This window comes from Echinops telfairi, unplaced genomic scaffold (assembly GCF_000313985.2).
Source record: "Echinops telfairi isolate 266 unplaced genomic scaffold, ASM31398v2 ScPeMD7_7;HRSCAF=31, whole genome shotgun sequence".
NCBI lineage: Eukaryota > Metazoa > Chordata > Mammalia > Afrosoricida > Tenrecidae > Echinops > Echinops telfairi.
Genome location: NW_022103904.1, coordinates 17,280,884 through 17,301,027, shown reverse-complemented (window position 1 = coordinate 17,301,027; position 20,144 = coordinate 17,280,884). Strand labels below are relative to the sequence as shown.

Here is a 20,144-nt window from a genome sequence, read left to right as displayed (position 1 = left end):
GTGTTGGGCTACTAACTCAAAGATAGACAGTTCAAATCCCTGGCTACTCCACAGGAGACGGATGAGAGAAATTAAGATTCACAGTCTCTGTAACCCTATTTCAGCCACTGTGAATGGGAATCCAGTCAATTGAAGTTGGCGGGAAGGGGTCTAAAGTCTTAAAAAGCAAAGATGTTATTTTGAGGAATAAAGTGCACCCGACCTAAGGCACAATATTTTCAGGTGCCTGATATGGATGTGAAAGCTAGACAGTGAATAAAGAAGACCAAAGAGGAATCCATGCCTTTGAGTTGCAGTGTTTGTGAGGAATGTTGAAGTTACTATAGACTGACAGAAGAATAAACAAATCTGCTTTGCAAGACGTACAATTAGAAGTAAGGATGGTGAGACTTTTTCTCACATGCGTTGTACATGGTATCATTCCCGGGAGAAGGACATTATACTTGGGAAAGCAGAGGGTTAGCAAAAAAGAGGAAGAGCCCCAACAAGATGGATTGACACAGTGGCTCCCAACAGTTTGGGCTTTCTTGAAGACTCAAATTGTATTCCTTTATATCTGAGAACAAAACCCCAAAATCGAACCCATTGCCCTCGAGTCAATTCTGACTCACAGCAAACTCCTGTGGATTTCTGAGTCTGTAACTATTTCTGCGAGTAGAAAGCCTAGTCTTTCTCCCGAGGGGCTGCTGGCGGTTTTGAACTTCCAACTACGCAGATCGTAGTTCAATGTGTAACTTTTGAGAACAAAAAAGAAGCCTGTAAGAGCAGGATTAAGGCTATAGGGTGGATGGGATAAAGTTGCCTAATAAAATTCTCATAGGACAGCCCGGATACCCTCAAAGAACACTCAGACTCATTGTTGTGATTTAAACACACACACACACACACATACACATATCTCTGTGCAGCTTCTTTGGACTTTTTCTCAGCAATTCAGTTTTCAATTTACTTAAAATTTCTTCATAATAAGTCCCCATGATCACCCTTTGCTCTTAAATACCTTCTATCAAAATTATCCCATAGAAATCTTAGAAAGCCATCCCATAACCTTTTAGGGTGCCATGTTTGCCTTGAATTTAACTGGGCCAACAAAGCCTCTGGTAAGCCACTACGTTGACTGGAAATGTTCATTGGTCTCTGCCAAGAAATTTGGAAGAAAGCTGCTGATCCATATTATGCCCATTCCAAGAAGAAATGATTCAATAGAATACAGAAATTATTAACCTATATCATTATTATTATTTTTAAGAAAAATTATGCTGAAGATAATTCAAAAACATTGACAAAAACTACCAGGACATTTAATCCAAATTCAGAAGATGATGTCAAGTACGGGATATTATTGCTGATGTCAGATGGTCTTGGCAGAAAGCAGAAAGTGCCAGAAAGGTGTTGATCCATATTTCATTGACTACACAATTTCCTTGGTTCTGTGTCCCTTTTAGGATGATGAGTTTTTCTGCTTGGGCTTAGAGATAGCTAGGGGGCCTTTGGTTTGTATCCCTGGGTCCTGTTAGGACAAGGTTTTTGCTTAATTCATTCTTACTGCTTCTGGACAACAGGGATTAATGCCCTGATCAAATGACTTGCAAAGTTGAGCAAAACATTGCTTTAGGAAAGGGAAGAGTAGACAAGTGGTGCTATCAACTGGAAAGACCAAATCGTTCACAGGCTTTCTAGAGAATGCTCTAGAGCACAGGACCCCAAGTTTAATTGGTCTACTGTACCTTTTCCCAGGAAAAGAACACTACGCACACTTCTAATTGCTTCTCTGGCATTTGAAACTTTTGTATTGTGGCCCGAATCCAGAAAAAGGTTTAGCTATTGCTTTTGCAGCCCACACCTGTTCATTCTAGCACCCCCACCCTAGGGGGCAGTATCACCCACTCTGAGAAACCCTACTCTAGAGAATGGGTTCTGTCTGTTGCTGAAGAGTCTGGTATAAGCTCATTGAGGAGAAAAATCCAGGACATGCCAAGGAGAGGTTTCTTGCAAAAGTATTCAAGGGCTGCGTCCCAGAGTGCCGATATGCCCATTTTATAAATCATATTTGAAGGAAAGAGAATTAGGAGTGGTCTCGTTCAGAAAGCAACCCAATTCAAAAAGACTCAGTGATGGCAGGAATGTCCTTATTGAGAAGATAAATTTGACTTCTTTCTTACTATGTGATTCAGAACAATATCAGTCAAACTAGTGAATTCTGAGACCCCCTGAGAGGTAAGTGAGATTAATTTGGGAGTCAAATGAAAAATAAATGCATTCTTTCTTGGGAACGAAAAAATTCAAGTGTCAAACTTGGTAATATTTTGGAAAGCCCTTGACCATATAGGCTACCTTGTAGATTTTGAAGTAGTTAGTCATGTGTGGAACTTCTTTCAATTTACTTAGAAAAACCCATGTCTCTGATTACTGCTTTCATCAATCTCCTGTTCTTAAATCTCTTAAGAATTCTCAGTTTTTATCTTTCTCTTCATTAGGTGAAATGCTAAGAAATTAGCTCATTATTTTCTATGCACTCATACTATATAGCCAATTCTATTTATAATTGTTAATTTATACTCAATAGCTTCTATCTGATAAACTACATATGAGCTTTCAGCTAATTTAAAAGCAGCCCTTACCTTAACACATCCAACCAGGGACAAAGAGATACTAATTTAAAATTGCTCCTAAAGTCAGTGGATGCATGTTTTTGTCAGGGTACATCTCAGTCTTTTCATCAGGTCTTTGAAAATATTCCATAATCCCGAGTGTGTTTATGAACTCCTTCCCTGTCTGGATTCCAGCTGATTTGGATTCTAAACTTTTGGGTAAAAGGAAATAAAAACAGGATCTAGAAGTAACCATTGACTTTTATGCACCTATCTCTACATTTTGATTAGTTATTAAAGCAGTGGTTTTTCATATTTATTTTTGCATTTGTATGACTAATTCTAGCAACTGGCTATTTAGGAAGGCAGGCCAGAATTTAAGCCCAAATAAGAGAGCTTTTTATGATACAAATTTAAAAATAAAAAGAAAGAATGTGTTAAGAGGGCAGTGTTTATATTTCCTATATTTTCAGGAAACTGATGACTATTCAATTTCAATAGTTCACAGAAAAATTGAATTTGGGATTATGCATATTCTTAATGAAAATGAAGTATTAATTTCAACTTTGATTGTTTGGCTATAAAAATAAAATAAAACTCCTACATCATATTTATAGGATTTCATATCTAGGAGTAGGATCTCAAATTTTAGGGTCTATCAGATCCAGTATGCTCTTTTTCAAAACAAATATTCGTAGCACTCCCTTTACTTTCTATTAGTGAAATTTATAGATAATAAAATCTGCCTAATGTATGATTACAATAAAAGCAACATTTTTTGTTAAATATGATAAACAAAATAAATTCGTTTTTAATGAAAACTCTATGAAGTTTCAATGCTGAAATATGATTTCATTAGGAAGCAAAATGAGGCTCAGATGCTTGTGCTTATGCAGACAAAGTGAATTATGGATTTAAGAGAAGGAAATTGATCAGAAGCCATCTGATACTAGAAGTAAAAGAAATGTAGGAGTTGAGGTACATGTAGAAATTAGATGAAAAGCTAATGTTAAAGCAGTAATAACAGATCAGATTAATTTGTATGTGATGATAAAATGGAAATAATCATAATTAGAGAAAATGTACAAGTAAACATTAATACTAATGAAGTAAACAAAAAACAGATAGCTGAGCTATGTCTAGTTTAAAGATGAGCAAAGTCTGATTTAAAAAGCTACCACAAAGTAGTGAGTATTGGGAGTATGGTAGTAGAATTCTCACTTTCCATATTAGAGGCCCAAGTTCAAATCCAGCCAATGAATCTCATGAACAACAACCCAGTCCCTCTTGTAGAGGTTGCTTGTGAGTTGTTTTTTAACACAGACCAGAAAGGCTTATCTGGTGATCTGCTTTTAAAAAGCCAACCAATGAAAAGCCTAGGGATCACAACAGTGTGACCTACGCATGGGGACGGTATCGCACTGGGCAACATTTTTTTCTGTTTTCCATGCGGTCACCATGAGTTGGGAGCCAACGACCCAATAGTCTCATGTTATAGCATGAGTACTTAAAGATGAGGCGTGAGAGGACTTATCTTTCCTGTTTTGTTATCCCGATCTATGCGTACTTCTAGCTTCTGTTTTTTGAAAGAGTTTGGAGATTCCGTTTTAGAGGATAGGAAATAGACCAAGAAGTAGCTCTATTGGAAAATTTGTAGAATCCTAGGGGTAAATAGCTGAAAGATCGCATCAAAATCGTGGTGGACAATAGCTAGAACCTCCCTCATATTAATCATTTTAAGGTGTAATTTTTATAAAATATATTTTGTACTATACTTTTTTAAATAGATAGTTATAATAGGAAATAATTTAAAATGTGCTTTATTAGTAAACTGTATGCATCTCTGCTAATTTAAAAATAGTCTGTGGAAAGAAGTCTGGAGTCTTTCCTACTGTGTGTTTGTATGTAACCGGCCATGTAGAAACTGTTAGAGCCATGCTGTACTGGAAACTGAAACACTGAGTGCCATTGCCATGGATGGTGTGGTGTTTTGATAGGGTGAATGCATTCTATGTCACGCGACTATCTTCTACTGATATATGATAGTCATATTCCTGGAGAACTCAACGTGTAACAAACCTGTACGGACACTGTGTTTATGTGTCCCAAGTACACATAATCAGTATGGCTTTGTTTTGTGTTTTACTTGCATGGATGTTCACGATCAGTTCCATAGGTTTCAAATCAGAGACAATTATTTTGTTTATTTCTGGACTGTTTTACATTTTAAAGCCAACTGACATCACAGAGGCACCTATACATGCTACTTGTACTGGCCTCATTCATTGTGGTTTGCTTTTCTCCAAGTCCAAAACGTGTGTCTATGAGAGCCTCATCAAATCCTATGTCCTCAGGGGAGGGAAAGGTGAGAACTATGTCTCTCCTCCCCCCTTAACATACCAACACACACAGGACACGTGTGCACCACCACCCCCCAGACACAAAGCTAACTATCGCTGTCCCTAAAATATGAGGGGCTTCAAAAATTTTGTGTAAATGGAATGAAAAAAAAAATGGAAACTTTTGGAAGCCCCCTTATTTCTTCATAATATTTGTATCTTGATTCCCTTTTTTCTTTCTTTCTTTTCTTTTTACCAAACTGCTGTAAAGACAGTGAGCCCAACCTCTTTGACCCTTATACGCCCAGTTCCGATCCCTCCTGACCTGCAGGCCTCAAAGTCCTTCAGGGTTCATGCAACGTTTTGAAGCAAACATCTAGTACTCAAAAAATTTCCATGTTATACATTCTTCTTTATGTACTTCCAATTAAAGTTGATGCGGCTTGATCTGCCTAATTTAATTTACTTCTTCTATTATCACTATCAATTCTGATGGGGTGGGGGTCGGGGGCAGCAATGGTAATTAGTTGCCTGGCTTTCTTGAACCACCAGGCCGTTCCCCTTGAGCACTGAGGTCCACACACTTATTAATGTGTCCGATGACATTGGATCCTGTGAGAGGGAGACGTGTCAGTGGAGCCTGCCTACAAAATTAGTGTGGATTTATAAGCAGTAGCAAAGTGCAAGAAAGGACAAAGGGACCCGCAGCTAACATGGCTTTTGCCAGCTCCCTTTTTCGTTTATATTCATAGACTGTTTAGGAGGATTCTAAAAGTCCAGGGCTATTAGGGCTGACATGCTTTAATTACAAGATCAGCCTTTACTATTCAATTGATCTCTTTTTTATGTTTTCAAATTTGGAAGAGCCTTTCATATTTTAATGCTTCTTCCTGTTCCTGAAAATGCACGGTCCCCTTTACATCTGCTTATTTCAGGCCTCCTCTTGTCTGACCTGGAGTACTTAGTGCCCGGTAGCCTTTCTCCACGCCTCTGGAGCACACGCCAACCTATCTATCGATGACCATGCTGTCCCTCCGCAACTTAACAGTTTCCCTTGACTCCATGATGTCTACAGAATGAAAGTTCATAAGTTCACGGACTAACAGCTCATCCCTAACCTAGTCTAGTTCATAGTCATTGCTCTTGCTCGGCTGCAGTCATACTGCTCTGAGGGGCAGTTCCTAAGGGACAAAGCGAGCATTTCAACACAAGGTTGCCAAACAACGAGCAGCTTTCCCAGTTTTGTTTGATTGTAAATGAGCAACAAACACTATTTTGAGACATCCCTATACAACTATAGTGACCCTATTGGGCAGATTAGAACTCACATTTTAGGTTTCCAAGACTATAAATCTTTGGGAGTTGAAGTCCATTGTTATCCTATGGAGCAGCTGGTAGATTTGAAGCATTGACATTGCTATTAGCAATCCAAATACATAACTCACTACACCAGAGACATACTAAAAATCGTTCTGTTCTTTATTTGAAACATTAATTTAACTGGGCACTCTGTGCTTTTGTGTGCTGAACTAGAAGCCACCCCTTACATCGCTCTGCCTTTGCTTTCTCACTCCGTTTTAAGGGCTTGAATGGCTTGTTCCATCCTGCTATTCAAATATTTTATCACCTTCATTATATTTATAGGTTTTAGTGGTCTTCTTTACTAGATTAAAGTCATAAGGAGGTGGCGTCTGTGTCTGGTTCATTTGTGTCCCCTTAGTGCTACAAGAGTATGGTATTAATTCGTTTATGCTTTATGACTTAAATATCTGCAATAGGAAGATCCCAGCTGTGGAACAGCAAGGGACAAGGTCATACTCCAGCCTGGAGATTGTTCATTGTCCTCGTTAGCTTGCTAAGTCCTCACACACCCGTATTGTTCTTAAACAGCTGAGACCCACTACCTCAGTGAGGTAGACCAGCTCTTTCCTTGTATCTCTTTATACAGTGCTCTGTTCTTCATTTCTCAGTCAAGAGCCTCCCCCAGGAAGGCAGACCTGGGGTGAGACAAAGGTTTCTATGACCAAAGCGAGGACTCTATCGACAAGGAGCATCATGGTAGTTCCATTGTTGGGATTGGCTATCGCTTGATATCGGCTAAATGGTGTGTGTGTTGGGGGGAGGGGCACAAGTTGTGTGCATGGGTGTTTATGTAAATGATCATTACTTCAGCTCATGACTAAAATTTTGAAAGTCATTTTATGGATTATATCTTTTTATAACTTCCACTTCTAGTGAAGTTGAGCAGAATTAAGATTTTGTTGTAGTGCTTTGTTCTGGTTTATTCAACATGTGAGAATATTCTTGTACTTTCATTGTAAGAAATAAATGTGCCACAGATTTTGTCCTTAGGATCATCGACTTTCTCAGTAATAGCTCTGAAAATCTGAATTGTGCTACATCGGATAAAAAGATGTTTGTATACATTTTGGAAAATACACATGGTGTTAGGCTAAGTTCTCTAGAGAAGCAAAATCAGTGATTCTTACGATTATACCTATTTATTGAAAGAAATTTATATCAAGAAATGGTTTACACAGTTGTAGAAGTAGGTATGCAAGGGAGGAGGGGTTAGCTGGAGGTTTCTCCTGACTCATCTAGCTGATGAACCAGGAAGAAGGAAGACAGTGCAGAGAGATCACCGGCTGGTGAACATAAAACCAGATGAGTCCAAGGTTGCCAGTTCCAGGTTGGCACCTGGGATTTTCAGGCAATGTGGAAAAATGTCAGCAGAGCAGAAGCAGGATCCAGACCCAGCAGGAGTGACAAGCTTTCCCACAGAGTCTGTTTAAAAAGGAGCAGGTCACACCCCCAGGAGTCCCTTTTTCTAATCACATCAAGCTGTGTCCTGATCAGGACTCTGGCACACCTGCTGGCTGCTCATAGAATTGTTTACATCGGTTAGATTCCATCAGAGTGTTAGAGCGCATCGTTGGGCATGACTGTCCAACTACTGAACACCCTGTTCCAGCCAAGTTGACATAAAACCTGTCACATATGTTTATGAAAAGCTTGGGAAAATTTTACTGTTTCAATCTCATTAGCCAAAAGCAACAATGAGCTTTACTTCCTTTTTAAAAGATACTTTGCTGTACATGTTATTGCGGTTGGCTGACCTCAATTTGGTTCCCGTTCATTGCAGCCCCACGTACAACCCAACACTGCCGCAGCCTGTGCTGTCCCCACAACTCGTACCCTGCTTGAGTTCAGGGTGGCAGTCAGTGTGAAGCTCATCATATTGAAAGGCTTGCTCTTTTTGCCTGCCCCTCACTTTATCAAGCATGCTGTTCTTACCAAGTAGGATGGCTAGTCCCTCCTGATAATATTTTACTCTAATAAAAAATTTTTTTCTTCACATAATTACTATCCATGTCTTTGAAAATGCTACTAAAATACTATTAATATAATCCACTAAATGAAATTAACAATTCTTTCTACCCTTTCCTTACTTTTAAGTTTAAGCCATTTCCTCTTTACAAATAACACTAGAATGAATATGTTTGTGCCCAAATTTAGGCCCCTATTCTGTCGTCATTTTGTTATTTCTGTAGAAATTTAAATTCAAGATTCCTAGAATATTAATGATTAATTCAGAGTTTATGTACATTTCTAAGGCATTTTGAATCTCATTTCCCACTTTCTTTCTCAAGGTGGCTCCCTCTGTCTTTGGCAGGGACTGAGGATGGTCACTGAGGGGGGCCCCTTGGAAGGGGACCCACCACCTAAAGATTAGGAGGGAGAGAAAATACAGCAATAAGTATTTTCAGTTTATCAACTTTTATTTTCACAAACACTGCGTTTATGTGGATGCACACATGGGCTCACTCTATTCTTCCCATTTGCTAGTTAAAGTAACTGAGTTGCTGGAAAGCACGTGAGATTTCTACTCTACTGGGTTGATGCAGACTAGGAACTGAAAGCAGTGGAGTCTTGCTCTATGGGTCGCCACTTCTTTGAAAGAGGAGCGCCAATATTTAACGGTTGCAAGTGTGCTCGATGAATGGGGAACATGACAGGGTCATGGCTGTTGCTAGCTGCCTTGGTTAGAGCTGACCCTCAACTGATGGCAACTCCCTTGCACAATCAATTGAAGCTTTGCCCAGTTCTTTTGTCATCGGCGTACTCAGTTGCAGATCAGACAGTTGTGATCCAAGGTTTTCATTGGCAAATTTTTGAAATAGATGGCAAGGCCTTCATCTAAACCGTGAGTGGAGTCAGTGGTTAATTGTGTGGCCACTGGAGCTCACCATCACTCTGACCTTGGAGAAACCTTTCCCATTGGTAAGGAAGCAGCGATGCTGGTGTTGCGCCGACTTTGATGTGCCCAGTTATTGTTGGACTCTCAAACCGAAGAATGGACTCACAGACCACCAACAGCAAGTAGAAAGCAAAGTTCACTTAACAAAGGAAAGAAAAGCACCTTACACACCCGGTCAGGATTCCAATGAGTGGCTGCTGAAGGAACTCTATTTAGGTATTTTTATTGGAGGTGGTGTTCTTGGCCAGCTTGTGTCTCCAGATTATGAATGGACCAATCCAAAGGCTGGTCACGTCTTCAGACCTAGTCACGGACGTGGTCATGCTCTGTCCATGCTGAGGTCTCGCATAGGCATGGACAAGGAAGTAAGCAGGCAATGGGGCAGCAAAAAGGGTCATGGGTTTTCCAACTTCAGAGTTTACAATTAAGCCCGGGGTCTGGTGCCTGCTGACTTAAGATTTAAAGTTGCCCACCCCTTCAGATATTCTGCCATTTCCAATGTTTCCTGTGTGTATGCTTGTGAGCTCCTCTCCCCTTCCCACAACTCTGTCTGCCTATATGTTTTTCTATTTCCTATCTCTTCATCCACTCCTTTGAGAGGAAGCCCTAATTGATATTAGGGAGCTGGGGTGACAACCAATCTGGCTCCTTCTTGTTGAAGGGGGGCATCAGGAGGCATCATCAGCAATCAGGTCGACTCCTTTGGGGTTTGTGTAGAATATGGGAGAGGCCCCAGACTCCGCATATACCAAGTCAAGTAGGACAAGGCTTCTGCATTTATTGAGACTCCTTCAAAGCCCTGTGTCAAGGGGTGATGAGGGGAATTTGGTTTAGCTAACTTCTGCTTTTCTGAAAGAGATCATCCATTCAGGGGCCCATGGTAGACGGAGGTGGAAATAGGTTCTAGAAATTGGTATTCTTAAGGATGGTGACATTGGCTCAATAGCATTTGTAATCTAATAGCTTCAATTCTGGAAGGGAAACAAAACAAAACAGGTAAAGAATCTAAGTAAGGCTGGGCCCCAAACCATAAAGGTTATTAAGGACAAAAGCAGGGGTAGGCATCATGACAACAGCCAGGTAGGGAATCCGTATGAGGCTCCGTTTTTAAAGTTTGTTCCTGATTCTTGAATGTCATTGATAGCCTCTTCCACTTGTCCTGATTTTTTACAAATAAAAGCAACATGGCTCTTTAAAGTAAGGACAGGTTCGTCCTTCTGAAGCTGATCATAAGTCTAGAGCTCTCCAGTTCTGTAGTGCCACACAGCCTGGGAGTCTCATTGTTCTTGAAGTAAAATAAAAATTACGCTGATCTTTACTAAAGCTATTGTCATTCCCTTAGCAGTGTTTTGTTGTAATCCTAGGGAACGTCCTCCTGCAGATGCTCCAGCAGTGTCCAAAAAGCTAAACAATTTGTTGAAGAGACTGAAGAGCCCTGCTCCCCTACATATGTGCCTACTAGATTCCATGGGAAGAAGCAAAGAGGGGTGGTCCCAGACTACCTGGATGTCAGTTAGAATACAACCCAGTGAACAGGTTCCCCTTGACCATGGAGACAGGATTCAATAGGCTCAGGAATCACAAATTCATTATATCTCATCTTTAGACCTTAGTCAGGCCTCCAAATAAGTCATAGTGCTAGGGTGCAGTGATCCCTCTACCCGGCCAATTCCAGTGTTGCCGGCTTCTCAAAAAGAGCACCGCAGAAACAGAACAAACAGGTAGGAAGAGGCAGCGGAGCAGGTTTACGGGGCACTAAAGTCAGGATACAATAGGAACAGAACCCCCAATGGGTTTACACTACAGAAAGAGTAAAAGTAGTGAGGCTGCTCAGAGCTGTCAGGCCCCTCTTATATTCATATATCTGGCAGGCGGGATTGAGTTCAGGGATGGGTTTTTTGTGTGTTTTTAATGGTGGCGGTTCCTGGTACGTTGGGGCATAACTAGGTCCTCACTTGGCAAGGTCCTGGGTGGTCAGACTCATGACCTGTGGCCTCCCATTTCCAGTATGTGGTGACTCATCAATCCGATGGCTTTCCTGGGATTTATCAAGATGTGTGAAGGTGGACACTTCCTCCTGTGGCATACCTTCCTCTTCTCGATTTACACATTGTTCCTGACCACTCTACTCCTTGGGTTGCAGAGGCGGCTGTGACTAGAGGGTCTACCAGTGGATTGACAAAGGTGGAATTATTTTACCCAGTATAAAGGGTAAAAGCCTTTGAAAAGCCTGAAATGTAGTGCCCATTCAGGTGCCCTGATTATGGTGGAAAACATGGAGTTTGTAGAGATTCTGTATTGGAAGGTATTGAGATGGTATCCTTAAACAATCCACCACGTTTGCTGAAGTGCTAAATTGTGCTGTAGACAGTTGAGGAAATTTGGTGAAAATGATATTTTTGTTGTTGTTTCCCATGGGCTTGTAGAATAGCAGACTATGTTAGTCTGGAGACTAGAGAAACAAATCCATAGGTACTCATATGTGTATAAGAAAGATTATTTATATACAAGAGCAATTGAACATTGAGAAAATATCCCAGCCCAGTCCAGATCAAGTCCATAAGTCCGATATTAGCCCATATGTCCAATACCAATTTGTAAAGTCCCCTTCAGACTCACGAAACACATGTAATGATGCCAAATGTAGAAGCTTACAGGCCAGTGGATAGAAAGTCCTTGGATCCAGTGACATTGGAAACATCTCACCGCTGGCAGAGGTCTCTGCATTAGGGTGGGTCCATGTGCCTTGTCAGCTGCTATGCCTCCCAGGGTGTGAGCAGAGAGTCTCCCACCTCCAAGGAGGAAATACTGGATTTCCCAGAATTCTCAGGAGAAGGCCATGCCTATACAGAGGCCCCACTGCCTATGATCTGATTGATAGGCTAGACTTCACCCTTACATTCTTAATCCTCAAATTGACAAATGATTATATAACTACCACACAGACAATCTCAAAAGTAATTCCTCCAGAGGTGTTTCTAAGGGGAGGATTTGGTACCCTGTTTTCCCAAAAATAAGACAGTGTCTTATATTACTTTTTGCTCCCAAAGATGCACTAAGTCTTATTTTCAGGGGATGTCTTATTTTTCCATGAAGAAAAATACGGTACACATTTATTGTTTATTGTCTTATTAAAAGAGACCTTGTACTTCCTGTCTGCTCCAGCTGCTGCTGCAGCCAACAGTGAGCTTCATGGCGGTGCCTGCTGCTATGGTCCTGAGTCCAGAGTTATGGTAGCTTCGGGGGTGCTTATTTTCAAGGGAGATGCCTTATATTTCAGAGAGAGGCAGAACTGTAAGTAGGTCTTATTTTCGGGGGATGTCTTACTTTCGGGGAAACAGGGTAATATAAAAAAAGGGTGTCTTTGAGAAGAAAGAGTTTTCCCTACTTTGGATTCTTATTTAGAAATTTTTCTCACTATGTAAAAGGATACTTTTCTTGGGGATTACTAATTATATCAGGAATAAAAATGAGCCCAGAAGGGAGAGAGAGACCACTACTAGGAAATGGGAGAACAAGTTTAAGGTAAAGGTCTTCTAACCTTTGTTTACCAAAAGTGCCCATGATACACAGACAAAATAATGCTGGTTGAAACTTATGAAGAAATTTCCCTACTGGTCATGGCTTGTGGGTTGGCAATAGCCCCAACGTGTGTTAATGAGCACAGTCAGCAAGCCTGGTTTTAGCTCCGGGGTGGAGGACAGGTAACTCTGGCTTCAGTTCTCTCTTCTCAGAGCGCTCTAGAGCCTGCTGCTTTTACTAATACCGTGCATCATACTTGCTGTTTGTACTGCTGAGCCATGTCCCATGAAATTGTGTATCCAGTGTCAGCTACCAGATTTAACAGAACCACGTAAGCCTCAATACAGGCACTCTCAGAAGATGCACAGAGAAGGATGCCATCTACATACTGTAAAAGAGAGACCATTGGATGGGTAAAATGACTCAAGTCTTGAGTAAAGACCTGACTGAAGATATAGGGACTGTTTCAGAACCCTTGAGATATGGCAGTCTATGTGAGCTGGACTGATGGGTCAGAGAAATCTTAAAGTGCAAATATAAAATGAGAGGTCAGATGCAAGGGGATGCCCAAGAATGCATCATTAGGTCTAATGCTGTGAACCTAGTCAGTTCCTGTGGGAACACTACTGAATGGCATCACCGCCATTCACTGCCATTCACCAGTTGTGGATCCTGGACCAAACTCAAGGCCTGCTATAGGGCACCACAATATTTTGATCTTTTAAGTTCTCAATTATTTTGGACAGGTCTTATCAAGGAGGTCCCTTCATTATTTCTTCTGGGTTATATGGAGTGGTGGGATAAATTGAGGCTCCCCATGCAACCCCTGTCAAGCCTTCCTCCTGACCCCATCTGCCAAAATCTTGGTGGTAGGGTCTAGGTAGCCTCTTGGCCCTTCTGGGACAGTCTCTCTGAAAGTGACCCTGTTGCTCATAAAAGTAGCACGCTCCAGGGTTGCTCCTGGAGAACTGGGTCTGGCAATGCCCAGCTTATCCTGTGGAAATGCCATGGCAAAGGGTTCTGCCTTTTTCTTGCCTTTCCTCTCCTTATTGTATTGGTTATGAAAAATCAAGTTAGCAAATTAAAAAAGATGATCAAGGTGCAAATTGGGACCAAGAACCAGCTTCTGCAATTTCCTCCTTATGTCCAGGGCTGACTAGGTGATAATTTGTTCCTATGATACGACCTGATCCTCAGGGGAGTCTGGAGAAATGGGAGTGTGCTTCTTCTTAGCCTCCGTTAGTCCTTCCAGAAATGCTGTGGGATTTTCCTCTGACTCCTGATTAATGGTGGAGAATATTTGAGGAGTTTTCTCCTGGATCTTTGAAGCCTTAGTGGATACAGGCTTGGAAGTATCTTCTATTCTAATCTCGGGGCTTATCAGGATCAAACTCTTGGTCTATGAAGGAGACAGTTTGATTTCCAGTGGGGAATCAGGCATTTTCCTTGGTAGCCATGTCACCTTCTGTGTTTAAAATGTTTCCAAAGGTCTGAACTGCTTCTAACAGTATGAATTTCTCTGAACTGGTTAGGCCTGGTCTAGCAGGAGCATTCCATCGCTCCAGGAAAGGTAAAAAGCCTGGGCTACTTCCCGGAATTTATCTATATTCTTTTTGGGGTCATCTGAGGACTTTTCCAGATTCAAGTCAGAGAGGGAGAAGGGAATGAGTAAAGTGCACCTTGATAAAAAGTTCTGGCCCCAGTTTGTTAAGAGGGCATTGTAGAGCTCTAGTGAGCTCTCATTTGTGTCTAGAACGAACTTTGTTTTCAGGGATTTTAGTAGCCCCAGTAGACACAGGGGTCCCTGGATATGGGGGACAGGAAGGGCTCACCAAAACTACAAAAATTCTAGTTGCAGAGTGGAGGTACCAAAGACTTGGAAATCGTCTTGGTTCCCTTAGCCGCTAAAGTTGTGAGGAGAAACATGTCAAAATAACAAACTTTCTATCACTTCTGATTATCTTTTTTTTTTCCTAATCATTTTATTAGGGGCTCATACAACTCTTATCACAATCCATACATGCATCAATTGTGTAAAGCACATTTATACATTCATTGCCCTCATCATTCTCAAAACATTTCCTCTCCACTTAAGCCCCCTGCATTAGGTCCTCATTTTTCCCCTCCCTCCCTGCTCCCCCTCCCTCATGAGCCCTTGATAATTTATAAATTGTTATTTTGTCATATCTTGCCCTGTCCGGCGTCTCCCTTCACCCACTTTTCTGTTGTCCATCCCCCAGGAAGGAGGTCACATATAGTTCCTTGTAATCGGTTCCCTCTTTCCAACCCACTCTCCCTCTACCTTCCCAGTATCGCCACTCACACCACTGGTCCTGTAGGGATCATCCTCCCTGGGTTCCCTGTATTTCCAGTTCCTATCTGTACCAGTGTACATCCTCTGGTCTAGCCAGACTTGCAAGGTAGAATTCGTATCATGATAGTGGGAGTGGGGAGGAAACATTTAGGAACTAGAGGAAAGTTGTATTTTTCATCGTTGCTACATCACACCCTGACTGGCTCATCTCCTCCCCACAACCCCTCTGCAAGGGATCTCCAGTGGCCTACTAATGGGCTTTGGGTCTCCACTCCACATTCCCCCCATCATTCACTATGGTAAGATTTTTTGTTGTGATGATGACTTCTGATTTTCTTAGAGGACAAAAAAAAAGCTTGCACATAGAGAACCTCAGACCACCTGCCCTCCTGTTTAAAAATAATTCTAACTGTAGGAAGTTGTTACAATTAATTCTTCTGTCAGGGGGCCATTGCTCTCCCTCAAATAGTTTATACTGGGGACCAAACCTTTTTGCAGAAGAAAACCAAATGACCTTTCTTCGGGGTTTGGGGGTCAAACGGGGACTAAGTTTTCAATATGCAGCCCAGTAGAGTGTTGTCAGGTGGGAACCACGAAGAAGTACCCATTTCAGGAACGAGAGAAGTGGGAGGATTAAAAAAAAAAAAAAGTCACAGTGACCTGCATTGTGAGCAAGAAATTCTGGCTGTTGAATCCCTATGGACAAGGTTTGAAACTCTATGATGCCTGGGCACCTTGGCCCTCCCAATTCATCATACCTTAACAACATAGGAGTAACCCAATACCCTCTCAGCTCTGATACCTGAAAAACTTTCCCTGGTGCATGGGCTCATCCCTGTTGTCCAGTAAAAGAAGAGGTCAGCTGCTGGCAGCTCCACGGGCAGCCATCCAATAAAAGTATTTCTGAAGATGCCATTTAGCTCTCAATAGGAATCGAATTAATAGGGATCAAATAATTAAAACCTATAGGGGGAAAAAGTGTGGCCCCTGTGGTTGCTTGGAACAAAGGGTAATCAATGAACTTCTGACTCCCCATTTGCTGTCAAAGGCATGCAGTGGCCTTCTGGAATCTCTTCCAGTCCATTTGTTGCAAACAAGAGCTGAACTACTTAACCAGCGGGGCCACTCATCACGGAGGAGATGTAATTTTGGGGCTCCTGACTTAATGTTTCAAAGGATAGTGCTTAAAAAGACATTGGGGCAATAAGACTATGAAATTTACACAACATGTCATACCCTGAAAAGGAAGATGAATGGTCTTCTGGGATCTCTGTTCTTCCTGTTATCCCCCTGAGAGTGTCTACCAACTGTACCTATCCCTGTGAATATGGAAGGGCTTCTTTGGAGGAAAGTCCTGGGGCACCAAGGACAACTAAGGAATATTTTTCTCAATGGGGTAGTGGTTCCGCATTGGGCTCCAATCCTCATGGTCAGCAGTTCGAAACCACCAGCAGCTGTAAGGGAGAAAGACGGCTTTCTAGCCCTGTAAACAGTTACTGTTTCAGAACCCTGCTGGGGGTCACTGTGAGTCAGTATTGACTCCATGTCAGTGAGTGAGCGAGCGATGGCTTTTGCTAAAGAGGACTCCCCATATATCATGGGGAAAGGAAGGACAAAAAGGGTTGGGAGAGCCAAAATGAGACCCCAGAACTTCCATGGTAAGTCCCAGGACATTCACTCAGTGCCGAAAGATCAACTGGATCTTTGGGCCCCCTGGCCTTTCTGGAGTCGAACTAGAGATGCAGAAAAAGGAAGGGGAAGCGTTTCCACACAGGCCCAGCTGCTCGGGTCCAAGCAGAAGCCTGAGGTGGGTTTCTGCTGCCCATTTCAAAGTGGACGGCAAACAGACCTGACCTGTCCCAGAAGGAAACGGAGCGGGGAAGGCGAAAGCAAGGGCACAGGCAGGAGTGCCTTCACTTATCATTCCAAGTTGGACGTCGAAAGATTGCACCTGCTTTGATGTGCCCAGTTATTGCTGGACTCTCAAATCGAAGAATGGACTCACAGACCACAAACAGCAAGCAGAAAGCCAAGTTTATTTACAAAGGAAAGGAAATCACCTGGCACAGCCTGTGGGGACTCCAGTGGGGTGGTGCTGAAGGAACTCTGCTTGGGCTTTTTTGTTGGATGTGGAGTTCTTAGTCGGTCTGGGTCTCCAGGTTATGAATGGACCAGTCCAGCTTATGAATGGGGTCTAATAACATTCCTCAGACCCAATCATGTACCTGGTCAGGCTCTGGCCATGCTGCGGTCTTGCATGGGCATGGACAAGGAAGTAATCAGGTAATGGTTCACCCAAACGGGTTATGGATTTGCCGACTTTGGTTTAAAATTAATCCAGGGGTCTGGTGCCTGCTGACTTAAGATTTAAAGTTACTCTAGGCTGTTGAAATCACCCCAGCCAGATATCCTGCCATTCCCAGTGTTTCCTGTATGTGTATGTGAGCCCCCTTCCCTCCCCTAGCCCTGTCTGCATATGTGCTGTTCTATCTCTTGTCTCTCAATGGTACTGCTTCAGGTAGGGATAGAATATGTGACTTGGGGAAAATGAAGGTTATGAAGAGTTGTTGGGATACAGAACAAGTTAAATACTGCCTGTGATACACATGGCATATCTATGTGCTCCTCATGCTGACTCCATAAAGGAATGGCAAATAGTAGACCTGTGCTAGGATCACAAATGAACTTTTAGTACGCGATCATCTTTCTGAGTCTTCTAATTAGACTTCATGAGACTTGCATCTCTCTCCTTTGTGTGATGGTCAACATGCTAAAATATTCTTCATGTAGACTTCAGTCATTCAAATAGAATGTTGATATGTTTCTGTGTTAGTCTGGGTAGACTAGAGAAACAAATCCACAGACACTCATATGTATATAAGAAAGAGGTTTAGATACAAGAGCATCTGAATATTGAGCAAACACCCCAGCTTAGTCCAGTCTAAGCTCGTAAGTCCAATATTAGCCCATATGTCCGATATCAATCTATGAAGTCCTCTTCAGACTTACGAAACACATGCAATGACGCTGAATGCAGGACAATCACAGGCCAGTGGGTAGAAAGTCTTTGGATCCAGTGGTGTTGTAAGCACCTCAGTGCTGGTAGGGGTCTCAACGTGGCTTCTCCAGTTCCCAGGGCTGCATCAGGGTAGGTCCATGTGGCTTTTCCTCAAGGATATCTTACAGGACGTGAGCAGAGAAAGAGAAGTCTTCCGCCTCCCAGGAGGAAAATCCATATGCCCCAGAATCCTCAGGAGAAAGCCATGCCCTCACAGAGGCATCGTTGACTATGACTAGGCTCCACCCCTTCACTCTTAATCCTCAAATTGACAAACGATTATATAATTACCACAGTTTCATATAGGACTATGGGCACTGTGCATTTTCTTCTTAGGATTTTTATTAATTCCTCCATGCAGTCACCTCATGTTCACGTTTCCTTTTCTAGTAACTCATGGCAACCTCCAGAGCACCAGTAACACAGAAGAAGCCTAGAAGCGGGACCATCAAATGTTTACTCTGTGGGAGATATGCAGCAATTACTCACACCATATATATTGACCACCTGTTAGGCTAAATGTTCCAAAGATGCAAAAAGAAGTGCACTTAAAAATGTAGAAGAAAGAACTAGATATCCAGAAAGATAGATCAAGGAAGGAACCCAGTGGAGTTCAACTCAAGTCCATGGGTCTGATGCGAGCTAGAGCTCCAGCCAGACTCACACAGCTGCCAGCCGATGAAGCTGGAAGGCGAAGTGGGAAGTTGCGCGATCACTGGTTGGTGGGTGCAGCGTCACATAGATACAAGGTTGGCAGGAATGTGGCAGAATGCCAGCAGCTCCCTGGAATTGCAGGCTTTATGGGCTGCTGACCCCATGTCAGGAAGAGAGGAAGAACATCAGGTCCTGGCTGCGATTGCTAAGTCACTCTGTTCTCCTTCATGTTTCTGGTTTACACACAGAGTGGGCCTTGAAAAGACTCAAATAACAGTACCTATTAACTCATTAAAATATTTCATTACAGACGTTTTTTATAAATTCATTACAGAATTCTTTTTATAAAAAGGAAAAATAAATTTATTTTAATCGTATCTTATATTTCAGGAACTTTCGGTTTAAGGAAACCGTGGTATTTTCCCTTTACTGCATCATATTGGAAGAATATATGTGGCTTGGTGGAGAAGAAGTATTATAAAAATTCCTCTAGTCTATTCTTCATCAATGAGAGCTTTGCCAGTAAAGGTTTGTAAGAATCGAGCACATGTGGTTACTTTTTGGTCAGCTTTGTATTTTGGTTTTGTCGCTTCTTTCCAGTCCAGTCATTGTCACGATGTGAGTATGTTTCAGACAGGCCCCCTACCTGTCTGACTTGATCTTAGAAACAGTAAAGGGCCGAGTGGGAAGCTGGACCTTCTGTTAACATTTACTCTGTGAACCCACGGTTCACAGTGCTCATGGTTATATGTTGTGTGCATTTATGTACATATAATAATTTAGTATAAAAGACTTTTTAGTTCCACTGTGTCCACTTGTAAAATAAAAGCCACCGTGTAGACTGTATTTAAAATAGTCTACGAGTTGTCACATATGTGAGCTCTTTAAATATTATGCCACTTGCAGATGAGGTAACTGCTATTCAGAAATAAAAGGACAAGACTGCTATCATTCCATTCCATGCAAGATGCCACCCAACTCAAAAACAAGATGGGCATATGCTTAACACATACAGAAGGAGCACATCACAGAAATATTTATTAAAATTATCACACTATGCAGCCACTGTTTCTCAACATCCCTGTCTTGTAGGTCTGCAGGCGGTGTTTTCTTCTCCCTCGTCTTCCTCCAGGGTCTCTGCTCTGTGATTTACGGAGCAGAATGACATCATCAAACCACAGATGACATCAAAGGGACACTTTTGGCATTCTCATGGGACTCAAATTGTGTTCCTCGTAAAAATGTTCTTTGATTATGGGGAGCTAAAAAGTCTGAGGACACAGGATCAGGATGGTGAGGTGGACAGAAAAAACGTTTCCCGTGGAAATTCTCATAGACTAGCCTTGCTCCCTTCAAAGAATGAATAGGTGAGGGTGGGGCAGTTTGGGGTGGGGCTGGGGGAATCTCT

General features: G+C 42.1%; 1 protein-coding gene across 1 annotated transcript in view; it reads left to right on the top strand.

The window, feature by feature from the left end:
• ABCA13 (ATP binding cassette subfamily A member 13) overlaps positions 1–20,144 on the top strand; it is a 457,705-nt gene that overhangs the window by 171,849 nt on the left and 265,712 nt on the right. Inside the window, exon 29 of the mRNA XM_045286290.1 lies at positions 19,127–19,264. Coding sequence (XP_045142225.1) covers positions 19,127–19,264 — 138 coding nt within the window. The remainder of the gene's footprint in view (positions 1–19,126; positions 19,265–20,144) is intronic.